The 13,504-nt window shown below is 36.9% G+C and overlaps 1 protein-coding gene, 1 non-coding gene and 1 pseudogene across 2 annotated transcripts; all 3 read left to right on the top strand.

The window, feature by feature from the left end:
- Positions 1 to 460: 460 nt before the first annotated feature.
- On the top strand, positions 461 to 3,610 carry LOC18016616 (calcium-binding mitochondrial carrier protein SCaMC-1). Its single transcript, XM_024156629.1, has 5 exons — positions 461 to 1,339; positions 2,150 to 2,386; positions 2,473 to 3,024; positions 3,109 to 3,199; positions 3,288 to 3,610. The coding sequence occupies exons 1-5, from the start codon at positions 904 to 906 to the stop codon at positions 3,463 to 3,465; spliced, it is 1,494 nt and encodes a 497-aa protein (XP_024012397.1). The 5' UTR covers positions 461 to 903; the 3' UTR covers positions 3,466 to 3,610.
- Positions 3,611 to 6,157: 2,547 nt separating this feature from the next.
- Positions 6,158 to 6,239, top strand: TRNAS-AGA. Its single transcript has one exon. It is a non-coding gene; the product is annotated as a tRNA-Ser (tRNA).
- A 764-nt stretch (positions 6,240 to 7,003) lies between these two features.
- Positions 7,004 to 9,191, top strand: LOC18016615 (annotated as a pseudogene).
- The last annotated feature ends 4,313 nt before the right edge of the window (positions 9,192 to 13,504 follow it).

The following is a 13,504-nucleotide window of genomic DNA, read 5'->3' as shown; positions in this document are numbered from 1 at the left end:
GAGGCCTTCATGTGTTTGTTGAGTTTTGCAGGAGATTTGCTTCTAAGAGAACCAAAAATCTCTTAAACAATAACTACGTATTGCATTTATTCACCTGTTTAAAATTTTCGGAAAAAAGGTGATTTTGTTTCAACATTTCATACCAATGAAAACCGTAATATAAAACGTGGGATTCGTATAACTGAAAACCATACTGAACGTTTTTCTCTTTCTGGACCCATTTTATGCAATGTTCAAGGAGTTATGTACAAAAAATACTAGTCTCTTTGGATCCGTCAACAATCACTAAAAATCCTTTTCAATTTTAAAAAGTATACTATATGAACGGAATAAAAGAATATTAAATATTTTTTGTTTCCCCAAAAAGGATATGATTATTAGATCGCGTAAGCATATAAAGTTTATAAATCAAGTTAATTCGGAAAAATATATGAAGAATATCCCATGCGAATCTCGACTCCACACCATTGGAGAGATTGGCCCTTTTTCCAACTCCACCTCTCTCTCTCTCTTCTTCCTTTTGCTATACCTGTAAAGCATCAGCATCAGCACAAATCTACATTCTCTTCTTTGAATCAATGTTCATATAACATCACTGCTGATTATTCTCACACATTTCTTCTTCTTCTTTCTTCGTTTTGTTTTCTTATCATTTTTGGATTCCACCGCTTTGATCACTGCAATTTTGGGAACAGCAAACTCAATTGTGATTTCAAAACTCCGATAACGGAATTTGAGAAATTCTCTCGACGTTACGGGTTTAAATGGTGAGCGTTTTTGGAGATTGTTGTAGATCGGATTCATTATACATCTCTTGTAGATCTGAATAAAGGAGAGGATTATGATTACCGACCCAGAAAACGCAATTTGATTTCGTCAATTCCCTCGATTTCGATTCCGATCATGTCGAGTCATCACGGCGTTGAGCATGTTGGTTTACCGACGAAAATCGAAGCTAAGAAATGTTGCAACCCGGTTAAGAAACCCGGACCCGTTTCCATGGATCACGTTCTTCTAGCTCTCCGTGAGACGAGAGAGGAGCGAGATGTACGAATCAGAAGCTTATTCAACTTCTTCGATTCTGAGAATGTTGGGTATCTGGACTGCGCCCAAATCGAGAAGGGATTGATCGCGCTTCAAATCCCTAGTGGCTACAAATACGCCAAGGAGTTGTTTAGGGTTTGTGATGCGAACCGAGATGGACGTGTCGATTATCACGAGTTTCGTCGATACATGGATGATAAGGAGCTCGAGCTCTACAGGATATTTCAAGCTATTGATGTTGAGCATAATGGTTGCATTTCTCCTGAGGGACTCTGGGATTCGCTCGTTAAGGCCGGTATAATTTTATTTTGCATGCTCTTCAATTCTTGATTATTTTCTATTGCTTGGAGTGTTAAAAGTGCAATCCTTTTTTTTGCTTTGAACACGATTAGTGATCATAGTAGCTTAAGCTGAGTTGTGTAGTAAATGAGTATTTGGTAAAGAATTTATACGTTTTGGAATGAAATTTAACTTTGAAGATCAGGACAAGTTTGTACAATCTCTGTTGATGTAATCTTGGGATGAAATGGATGAGAATTGTCGTTAGGGAGAGTATTTGTTTGCAAGGGAAGCTTTCGGGTCTAGGTTTGATGAAATAGAACTTATCTTGTTGCTATATATGCACGTATGATCATCTTTGTTTAAGATGAAACTCTTGTAAATCTAAGTGGTTGAGTAATCTTGGGATGAAATGGATGAGAATTGTGGTTAGGGAGAGTAATTGTTTGCAAGGAAAGCTTTTGGGTCTAGGTTGATGAAATAGTGCTTATCTTTTTGCTATTTATGCACGTCTGATCATTGGTTAAGATGAGATTCTTGTGAATCTAAGTGGTTGAGTAAATATTATGACTGTAACAAGGCGTATCTATGAGCTTTGAGTATGATGTTCTTATGAAGACTTTTCCTATGGGTGTATATTATGGTTTCATTTGGTGTAACGTTAACACCCTCACTTCTGTGCATTTAATAATAAGCCTTGTTAGTTTTCATCCATGTGCTAAAATTTGGTCGCAGTGCTAAGTGTAGAAATAGTAACTTTCAACCAAAACATTTGGGTTTATGCTCTATTTTCGTCCTATAAGCCACAACAGTTTCTATTTTGCAGGAATTGAGATAAATGACGAGGAGCTCGCTCGCTTTGTGGAACACGTTGACAAGGACAATGATGGGATCATAATGTTTGAAGAATGGAGAGATTTTCTCTTGCTGTATCCTCACGAAGCCACAATCGAAAATATATACCACCACTGGGAAAGAGTATGTCTCGTAGACATTGGAGAACAAGCCGTCATTCCAGAAGGAATCAGCAAACATGTAAAGAGGAGCAACTATTTCATTGCAGGTGGCCTTTCTTTGATTGTTAGTTAGCTTATTTTTGTTGAACAGAAACAAAACTGGCTTTTGACAACAAAATTGGTACTGTCACAGGTGGCATAGCCGGTGCTGCTTCTAGGACTGCGACTGCACCTCTAGATCGCTTAAAAGTTCTTTTGCAAATTCAGAAAACCGATGCTAAAATCCGAGAAGCCGTGAAGACGATATGGAAGCAAGGTGGGGTTCGAGGTTTTTTTCGAGGTAACGGGTTGAATATCGTGAAGGTAGCACCAGAGAGTGCCATCAAGTTCTATGCATATGAGCTTTTCAAAAACGCTATTGGCGAAAACATGGGTGAAGACAAAGCGGATATAGGCACAGTGGCTAGACTTTTTGCTGGAGGTATGGCTGGTGCAGTGGCTCAAGCCTCTATATACCCTTTGGATCTTGTGAAAACTCGGTTGCAGACGTGCACTAGCGAAGCAGGTGTTGTTGGACCTAGGCTTGGAACGCTCACTAAAGACATATTGGTTCATGAGGGTCCACGCGCTTTTTACAAAGGTCTTTTTCCTTCACTTCTCGGGATTATTCCTTATGCTGGTATCGACCTTGCTGCATATGAGACATTAAAGGACTTGTCCAGGACATATATTCTTCAAGACGCTGGTAAAATCTCTCTATTGCTATATTTTCCCATCCTCTCTGAATCTGCTTGAACATAGACTCATATAGTCTCGGTTTCATCTTCAGAACCAGGTCCGCTTGTGCAACTAGGATGCGGAACAATCTCAGGAGCTCTTGGAGCAACCTGCGTTTATCCTTTGCAGGTTGTGAGAACAAGGTAATTAAATCCATACACAAGCCTATATCATATCGTGTTGGCATTTGAAGTGTTTTTCATATATAAAGTATATGTTATTGTCACACAGAATGCAAGCGGAACGAACAAGGACCTCGATGTCTGGAGTATTCAGGAGGACAATAAGCGAAGAAGGCTACAGAGCACTGTACAAAGGGCTTCTACCGAATCTTCTAAAAGTTGTTCCTGCTGCAAGCATTACCTATATGGTTTACGAAGCTATGAAAAAGAGTCTAGAACTTGATTAGTGGCTTCATTTTGATATTGACGAAAGAGTGGAAATAATAATAAAGAAAAAATTAGAACCTAGATAACCTAGGTTATTTTTTAACATACTTGATTCTTCTAATCATCATTTGTATGAGATAATAATACACTATAGTAATCTTGTTTCTTCAAGCTTTTAAAATTTTTCTTTCCATGTAAAAGGTTCTCTATAGTTTTGAGTTTTTGGCTCAGAAAATTGTAGTGATGCATCTTCACATTTGCATTGATGATTCCAATCATTAAACATATCATCCAGGTTCTTGTCTTGGAGTAGATTTTGGTGTAACTGTGGAAGAAAGTTAGGTAACGTCTTGTCGTTTTAATGTAAACGGTTTGAACATCTTCCCTTTTTAGTGTGGATTTGACTGTACATAGATACATATAAATAAATAAAATTGTATATAATGAGATCATCGAGAGAAATGAGAAAAGTATTCGAGAAAAAGTTTTTGGCAACACAAAAATGTTATAAAAAAAAGCTATAAAAGGGGTGCAAACGTGAAATGGTCAAGAGTGTCTATTTGTTATTATTTGTACAGGAAAACTAGGTAGTTTGCCGCACCTTGCGCAGATGGAAAGTTTTATTAATTGAAACATAACCAATTGATGGAATCTGTCACTATATTTTTGTAAATTTCGAAAATATGTTGAAAATATCAAACTGTCATCTTGCATCATTTGTGTTATTGAGATATTTGAAATTAAAATAAAGTAAACGGTATCATTCGAAAATATTTATTCTTACTAAATGTATTTTTTATCTTTTAAAAAAAAATAAAACAGATTATATATGTCTGTCATGGTTTTATATATGCAATGAACTATAAAAAAATATATTATCACATATGCATGAATAATACATAAATATTATAGGTTTTTTTTTTCTTTTTCTTTGACTTCTTTTTTTCTTTTTCTTTCGACTATTCTTCTTTTTTCTAAATTTTTCATCTTCTTTTTCAGTGCCTCCAAAATCTTAAATCTCCAAATGTTTTCTCATTTACATTATCCTCAATAAGGTATTCATCTAGTTTTTTTTTCCTATATTTTTCTTTTTCCACTTTTTCTTTTTTCTCATTTACATTATCATCAAATGACTTAAAATATATAGGACAATTTTTCATCTATTTATGGTTTTCTTCTTCTTCTTCTTCTCCCATTTTAAATCATTTGTCTTCTTTTGTCAAAATCCTTTAACATCTTTGTATTGTCCTATATATTTTACTTTTTTATAATTTTTTTCTTATTGTTCTTCGTCATTTCCTTATTCCCTTTCTTCATGAATTTCAACTTTTGCTTCTTCTTCTTGGATTTTCTTCTTCCCCATCTTTTCTTTCTTCTTCTTCATCGTCTTCGACTTCTAATTCTTTGTGTTCTTTCTCTTCTTAAATCTATATTTCTATTTTTTATTCTTCATATTTTTCTTTCATCGTCATCATCGCATTTGAGTTCTACATCTTTTTCCTCTTCTCTTATGTCTTCTTCTTAATTCTTCTTCTTCTTCTTTATTTTTTTTGTTTTTTTTCTTCCACATACTTTCCTACTTCTATTTCATCATCTTTGAATTCTTCCTCATCATTTTGTATTCTTTGAGTTTTTTTTTCTTGTTCTTCTTTTAGTTTTTATTAGACTTCTTTATCCAAATTCTTCTTCTTCTACTCTTTTTTCTTCATCTCTTTTCCTATTCACCTTAATTATTCTTGTCTTCTTCAACACTGTCTCTTTTCTTCTTCTTAATCACAACTTTTTGTTTGTCTTTTTTCTCGTTTTTTAACTTCTTTGTCATCAACTTTGTATTTTTCTTTATGTTTTGATTTTTTTCCTCTTATTCTTCTACTTCTTTTTTTTAATTTTTTTTTCTTTCTTCCGTTTTTTCTTCTACTTCTTCATCGTGTTCATCTCCTTCCTCCGACTTCTTTTCTATTTTTTCTTCCAGATTTTCTTCCCTCTCATTATTCATTGTATCCATCTTTTAGTTATATTACTCTTCCAGTTTTTCTTTCGCTTATCTTCATCTTTTTATTTATTTATTTTCACATTATATTGAATAAATAAACATTAGCTTGTAAATAAGTCTTCTGGTTTATCTTCGTCTTCTTATTTGTCTTCATCTTATTCTAATAAATGTACATTAGACTGTATTATAAATATTAACTTTCGCAGTGTTGGTAAAAAACTTCATGAAACAAAATAATTTTCCATGTAACAAATAATATTAAATATTAAAACCAACATATTTTTCTGTTAGATAAGATACATATTTTTCTGTTATAGAATATTGTTTAGAAATAAAATCGTGAATAATATTAAATATTAATATTAAATATTAAAACCAACATATTTTTCTGTTAGATAAGATACATATTTTCTGTTTTTGAATATTGTTTAGAAATTAAATCGTGAATAATATTAAATATTAACAACATATTTTATTTATGTTTTATTATTCAGATAAAATCGTGAATTTAGATTTTTTTAATATTACAACTTATATTTTAATCATGATTTATATTTTAGATTTAAACAATTTTTTCTGTTTTCCTATTTTTTTTTAAATTAAAACAAATTTAAGAAAGGGTAAAGGGTAATTAGCCACCCTGAGATTGAATAGGAGAGTTTTAAACGAAATTTTTAATTCGCTTATAATATATATGATTACTGTCTCATTACATCAAAGTGGACGTGCCGGAGTGGTTATCGGGCATGACTAGAAATCATGTGGGCTTTGCCCGCGCAGGTTCGAATCCTGCCGTTCACGCTTTTTCTTGTTTTTTTTGAGTTTGTCCCTTCGTCTGTCAGAATCATCTGATCTTAATAAGTCATGCATGCAATAGTTTACTACGTACTATAAAACCTTCTTTTGACTTACTATTCCTAATGCAACTCCATTGAAAGCAGTGTGGTACTCACTACTCATAGTGATCATAGCTCGGAGTTGGGGTGAGCAAAGAGCAGTAGAAGACTTAAAGTAGTCCAGAAAGAGCTAACTGAACAAAACCACACATTGTAATTGAGAAGTTATTCTGCATTAATTTGGCTTCGATATTTGCTAGCTGGTGGTTTGAGAAATTATATAATGTAAGATAGAGCCAAATCAGCAAAATCCTCTATAATAATAATCATGAGAGATATATACACATTACTGATTGTAACTTTAAGGGATCTAAATTTAAATCAATTCCAGTATGTGATCCCCGAAACATATGGGATTTGATTAATATATCTAAAATATTAATGACTTAGAATTGCTTAACGTCTTTCCAAAACTGAAGCCTCTTCTTCCTTAATTTTGTTTTTAGTTTTTATAATTGTCGATTTTTTCGCCGCCACAGAAAACCGTAATCTTTGGCTCACCGACTTTGACCATTAACAATACTCCCTAAGGTTTTGGCCCACCGACTTAGCCGCTAAGCTACACCGTCTTGAAAAAAAACGTGATCGCCAAGTCATAATTTAAGTGTTTTCGCACAGTATCTATAAATAAAGGCCAAAGCAAACGAGATTTTCATCATCCTCCACCCACTTTAGCTTCCAATAACTTCTTCCCCAAGAAACTCTTTCGCTTTCTCCAAAAAAATCACCATGGCTTCTCCATTGACTGGTCCACCGGAGATCCAAGACTCCAACACTATCAACCCATTTATGGATCTAATGGTCTCAACCTTCAACAAGTCAATCAAAGTCAACGATCTCTCTTCTCCACAAAAGGGCCGGACAGAGAACGGAGCCGACACGTACCTCTCCGCAGACAACCCTTGCCTCGACTTCTTCTTCCACGTTGTTCCCTCCACGCCCAAGAAATCTCTGGAGCAGCGTCTCCAAGCTGCTTGGGACCACGACGCCTTAACAACACTCAAACTAATCTGCAACCTCCGTGGAGTCCGTGGTACCGGAAAATCCGACAAGGAAGGGTTTTACACGGCGGCTCTTTGGCTCCATGGTCACCACCCCAAAACCCTAGCAAGTAACATCGAGCAGCTCTCCGAATTCGGCTACTTTAAGGATTTTCCGGAGATTCTTTACCGGATTCTAAAAGGTCTGATATCCGTACGACCCAGAAATCGGAACTGATGAAGAGGAAAAGAAATTTCAGGGGACGATCTAGAGGTAGAGGAAGAGCTCCTTTAGCTGTTGTATCAGGTAAAGTGAAGACGGCTCCTACGAGGGAGATTAGGGCAGCGAGAGAACATTTGAGGCAGCTGAGGTTAGCAAGAGCAGTAGCAGTTGTAAGGAAGATGAGGATAGAGAAAGCAGAGATGAAGAACCAGGAGGATAAAGCAATAGCGAGTACGAATCGTAAGCAGGTGAAGATTTCGATGGGGAAGGAAGCATTCACAAGATACTCTCAAGACGTGGACTATCGTTACCTCCACGAACGCGTCTCCGATCTTTTCGCCGATCACCTGAGGAGAGACGTCGAGTTCTTGAATTCCGGCGAGACGAACAAGATCTCTCTGGCTGCTAAATGGTGTCCGTCGCTTGATTCTTCCTTCGACAAGGCAACTCTTCTCTGCGAGAGAATCGCTAGAAAGATCTTTCCACGCGAATCCTTCCCTGAATACGAAGGCGTAGAGGAGGCTCACTACGCGTACAGAGTCCGTGACCGGCTAAGGAAACAAGTTCTTGTTCCTCTCCGAAAGACTCTGCAGCTACCAGAGGTTTACATGGGAGCTAGGGACTGGAAGTCTCTTCCGTACAACCGTGTAGCGTCTGTGGCGATGACGACCTACAAGGGGCATTTCCTCAGGCACGACGAAGAGAGGTTTAAAAAGTACCTCGTTGACGCAGAGTTGGGGAACACCAAGATTGCTGCAGGCGCTCTGTTTCCTCACGAGATAATAGGTAATTTGAACGGCGTAGACAATGGGCAAGTCGCTGAGCTGCAGTGGAAACGAATTGTTGATGATTTGAAGGAGAAGGGCTCGCTTACGAACTGCATCGCCATCTCCGACGTTTCCGGGTCTATGAGTGGTATTCCGATGGAGGTTTCCGTCGCGCTGGGTCTTCTCGTCTCGGAGCTATCGGAGGAGCCATGGAGAGGAAAGCTGATTACTTTCAGCGCGAACCCGGAAATGCATTTGGTGAAAGGAGACGACTTGAGATCGAAAACAGAGTTTGTGAGGAAGATGGATTGGGGAATGAACACTGATTTTCAGAAAGTGTTTGATGTGATTCTGAACGTGGCGGTTGAAGGGAGGTTGAAGCCGGAGGAGATGATCAAGAGGGTTTTTGTGTTCAGCGACATGGAGTTTGATGAAGCCATGACGGGAAATTCGAGTGGGTGGGAAACGGATTACGAGGCGATTGTGAGGAAGTTTAAGGAGAGAGGGTACGGAGAGGTTGTGCCGGAGATAGTGTTTTGGAACCTGAGGGATTCGTGGTCAACGCCGGTGCTTGGAAGTCAGAAAGGAGTGGCTTTGGTGAGTGGGTTTTCGAAGAATATGATCAAGATGTTTTTGAATAATAATGGAGGGATTATTGTTTCGGATGATGATGGAGAGATTAATATTTTGGATGATGATGGAGAGATGAATCCCATTGCGGTTATGGAGGCTGCTATATCTGGTGAAGAGTATAGCAAGCTTGTTGTGGTTGATTGAAAAGATTCAAGCTTTTTGATTGTTTAAATGTAATCTTTTTTTTTTCCCCAAAAGATGTAATTTTTTGTAATATGCTCTTGTGGAATATGATGATGCATTATTTTTCGTCATGTATCAATGTTTTGATGTATGATCTGTTGGCAAGTGGTAATTTCTTGATATATAATTGGATTTTTTTTTTTATTTATTCTAAGCTTTTACTAGGTGCTTGACATTTGTCTTTGGCAAATGTTAGCTTTTTCGCTCTCAATTTGATTATTCAGAAGAAACAGATAAAAGACGGGGCCATGGCTTTTATAATCTGTTTTTACTCAAGGAGATTTTTCACCTTGAGCTTTTTCTTGTCGAAGTCTTTCCCTTTTTGAGCTATAAATTGAGTTTGATGGTAATGAAGGAGAACACAGGAAGATGTAAGAGTGAAAAAGCTTGAGAGGCAGAGGAATTCTGTTCCTGTTCCATCGAAGCTTCTCGTTCTCGTCAAAATAACTAACACAAATAGTAAACTTTTCACTTGAAAGAGTTATCAGACTTTCCATTCTCTTAGTAAGGATTTGCTTGGCTCAGGGATTTATGCGGTTATTGTTTGTACTTTGTCGGTTTCATGTTTCTTGTGTGTTTGGTTTAGCTACTACTACACATTTGATAACATGTCACTAATTTGAAATTTAAGATGCTAATTTTTTCAGAAACTTAGTGCTACACTATATTACTAGAAAACGAATAATCTTTGTCTGGTCAAACAAGTTGGAGCTTGCGGTTTTTTTGGGAGTTGAAGAAGTGGATGAATTACTTTGAGGGGAGAAACTATCTGTCATATGCAGTAAATTCACATAACAAAGACTAAGAGTGTGTCAAGTAAGTAACATTTGTTCAGCTAATTCTTTTGATTTTATCATCTTTAGTTCGTTCTTCTTTATGGCTACGAAACTTAAACAAGACTGTCTTTTTTTCAGTTTCTCAACTTTTCAACTTCTTGGAGAGTTCTGTACGAGACAATTTCAGCATGCATGGGAAATCTTAGAAACGCAATTCGCTGCGTTAAGAACGGTCTTAGGGTATCAGAAGAGGTAAGTGAGTTTGCTAATCTCAGTGTTGCTCCTAAGGTATTGAATTTATGTAGAACCGGTAGACTTGGGCATTACACGTTGGAACATGTTTCTGCTCTAGCCAAATCTTAACACAATACCAAGAAGCCTTTATAAGATTATATATGTGATTGTGATGATATCTGCCTTGGCTGCTTAATGCTAGTTTGAGATAACCATCAAAGTATTTTGGGTATGGGTATATGGAGACCTTGTTATGAAAAGAATGTCCACTAACATAGCAGTAACTTTGTCAATTTCATCCCCTGGCAACATATATAACAGCAAAGAAGATCTAGGTTAAATAGAGACATATATATTATATATATTAGTAAAAAACGAGAGAGGTTGAGCAATCCTCCTCGAAGAGGTCAAAGTAGATGAATGTAGAAGCCCCTAAGAGAGGTTTTCACAAAACAATAAAGGCATAAACAGTTAAATCATGAAAAAACATTACTATGACAGTCAGACAAACAATTTCGAGGAAGAGAGAGAGAGAGAAATCTTTACCAGAACATTCAGGCATACGAACAGAATACATCTTCCTCTCACGTTGCATACAAAGGGATTCAATGGTCTCCTCGGCAAAATGATGCGAGCTCATCAAACGGTCCTAAGATAACATTGAAAACTTTGATATCTTTCAAAGCTTGAAGAACAGTGTCGGTCCTCATGTCTTTCGAGTGTTTCAAGAGTAGCATCAAAATATGTGGCACACCAATGATGTTCATTGCCCAGAAAATAATATCCAATAACATCTTCATAACTTTCGCATATTCATCCACTAGAAAATATACATCAACGGGGATCTATAGATTAACATACACATCAAAAATATAAAAAGTGTCAAGGGTTTCAAGTATATGAGCTCACCTTTAGGTAAAGCCTCGATTTCGAACTCACAGATGTTTTTCTGCTCTTCTTTATCAGAAAAAGCTTTGATCATCACCTTACCACAATAACCCATTCTTTTCAAGAGACTAGACAATAGGTGATACGATAAACCTGTCAGTTTTAACTGTCTTTTTCAACAGGCGGCTTTCTCGTGCGATTGTGTTTCTTACACACCACACCTATTTTTGCGATTTTCTGGTTTAAAACCAGAATCTCTTCTTCTTGTTCGTGCATTAGACGCACCTTCATACGTGTTTCATTCTGTGAAGAAACACATTTTTCTTCTTGTGCTTGAAGGATTCATACCAACTACGCTACTACGGTTTAACTCCTTCGTTGACGCTTCCTTCCTTGGATTTTCCATTACACCAATTTTGATGTCTAGTCTGGTTGCGTCGGTTCAGAACACCGTTATCCACCACCGCCCATAATTCTCATGTTATTAAGATAGTCTTCATCTTAATACACACCAGAAACCATCATCTTCTCCATCAAAGATGAGAATCACTTGTTGTGTTCTTGTTGCCATGGTTTCTGTTTTTACTAGAACTTTTTAGCGTGGATTTTGCAGTTTCTTTTGCTTCTCTTTGTGCTTCACTTTGTGCTTCAATCTTCCAAATCTTACACCAACTCTGATGATTCTTCACAGGAACCACACTCTACACGCGATGACTGAGAATTCTACTCCCCCAAAGGCCAATCACAACGAACAGCACAGCCACTGAATCTTTCAAAGAAACAATAATTTAGGTTTCTCACCATTGATGGCTGTCTCCATTTCTCTTCTTCTCACAGTGGACTTCTTCTAATTCTTGTTTTACTTGGACAGGCTCGAAGATCAAGATAAGCTCTGATACCATGTTAAACTTTTGTTAAAGACACAATGAGAGACAAAACTCTCAAGAGAAGAAAGAGAGACTTGGACGAGAGAGAGAACAAAGCCAAATCTGAAACTTTGTTTCTTTATTATTCTCGACAACTTTACATTAAGACAACATACACTCTTATATAGATATTCACATAACTGTAACTCTACGTCTCTTACTTACACCTATTCGCTTAAGATACATATTTATTTATATAAATACAGTTACAAACTGTAAGTGTTTTGTTCAATTGAACTCTGTTTTTACAGAGTATGAAAAACAAACGTAAATGAAAACAGAATATAGAAGAAACTTGATCTTTATTGATGAGAGAAAAAAGTATTACACACACTGTTTTGTTTTGTGTTTGACTCCATCTATTTATACAACATGAAACGATGTGTTTGAACAGGTGTTAATTAAAAGGACACAACTATATGAACGAACAGACACAACTCTACGAACAGACACAACTCTACGAACAGACACAACTCTACGAACAGACACAACTCTACGAACAGACACAACTCTACGAACAGACACAACTCTACGAACAGACACAACTATAACATTTGTGACTCTTAAGTAAATAACTAACTTATACTAATATGATTTAGGTTATGAGATTTGATTATAGTTCAACACTCCCCCTTAATCAAATCTCGGCTTCACTCCAAGCTTCTTCCTTAGATCGTCAAACCTTGTTTCACTTAAAGCCTTAGTGAAAATGTCCGCGAGTTGATCTTCTCCTTTGCAATACTCCAATTTGACGAGTCTTTTTTGTTCTGCTTCTCTTACATAGTGATACTTGATCTCTATGTGTTTTGTTCTTCTATGTTGCACCGGATTCTTTCCAATTGCTAATGCCGACTTGTTGTCACATAGAATGGGAACTGCCCCTTCAGTCTTGAGACCAAACTCCTTTAAAAATCTTTGTAACCAAACGGCTTGATTTGCTGCACCACATACGGCGATGTATTCTGCTTCCGCCGTTGATTGAGCTACGGTTTGTTGCTTGCTTGACTGCCAACAAAACATAGCCGATCCAAGAGTAAAGACATAACCTGATGTGCTTTTCATGTCCTTTGTAGAACCGCCCCAATCGCTGTCCGAGTAGCCAATCAGTCTTGGTGTCTCCACACTTGTAAAACTTATTCCAAAGTTTAATGTTCCTTTGACATATCGTAACACCCTTTTTGCTTCTTGATAATGCTTCACTAGTGCTGATGACATGAACCTTGATAGATAAGAGCTTGCATACATCACCTCAGGTCTTGATGCACATAGATACAAAAGTCCTCCAACAATGCTCCTATACTTAGTTTGATCGCCATATTCTTTGTCATCTTCCATCTTCTTTCCCGGTGGTACTAGTGGGGTGTTTACGCTCTTGCTTTCTCTCATTCCAAACTTGTCAATAAGTTTGTTTGCATATTTTTCTTGTGAAGGAAATATGCCGCGATCATCTTGGATTACTTCCATCCAAAGAAAGTAGTTTAACAATCCAAGATCTGTCATCTCGAACTCATTCTTCATGTTCTCCTTGAATGTGTTGATAAGATGAATGTTGCTCCCTGT

The sequence above is a fragment of the Eutrema salsugineum genome, unplaced genomic scaffold, assembly GCF_000478725.1.
Source record: "Eutrema salsugineum unplaced genomic scaffold, Eutsalg1_0 scaffold_2, whole genome shotgun sequence".
In the NCBI taxonomy this organism is placed as follows: domain Eukaryota; kingdom Viridiplantae; phylum Streptophyta; class Magnoliopsida; order Brassicales; family Brassicaceae; genus Eutrema; species Eutrema salsugineum.
The sequence above is the reverse complement of the archived record's forward strand: the minus strand, read 5'-3'. Positions and strand labels throughout refer to the sequence as shown.

What these genes read in the sequence shown, in the direction of transcription:
- LOC18016616 (XM_024156629.1), top strand. Translation starts at nt 904, where the DNA reads ATGTCGAGTCATCACGGCGTTGAGCATGTTGGTTTACCGACGAAAATC. An exon ending in GAGCAACTATTTCATTGCAG is followed by an intron (nt 2,387 to 2,472) that starts GTGGCCTTTCTT and finishes GTACTGTCACAG; the next exon opens with GTGGCATAGCCGGTGCTGCT. An exon ending in ATATATTCTTCAAGACGCTG is followed by an intron (nt 3,025 to 3,108) that starts GTAAAATCTCTC and finishes TTTCATCTTCAG; the next exon opens with AACCAGGTCCGCTTGTGCAA.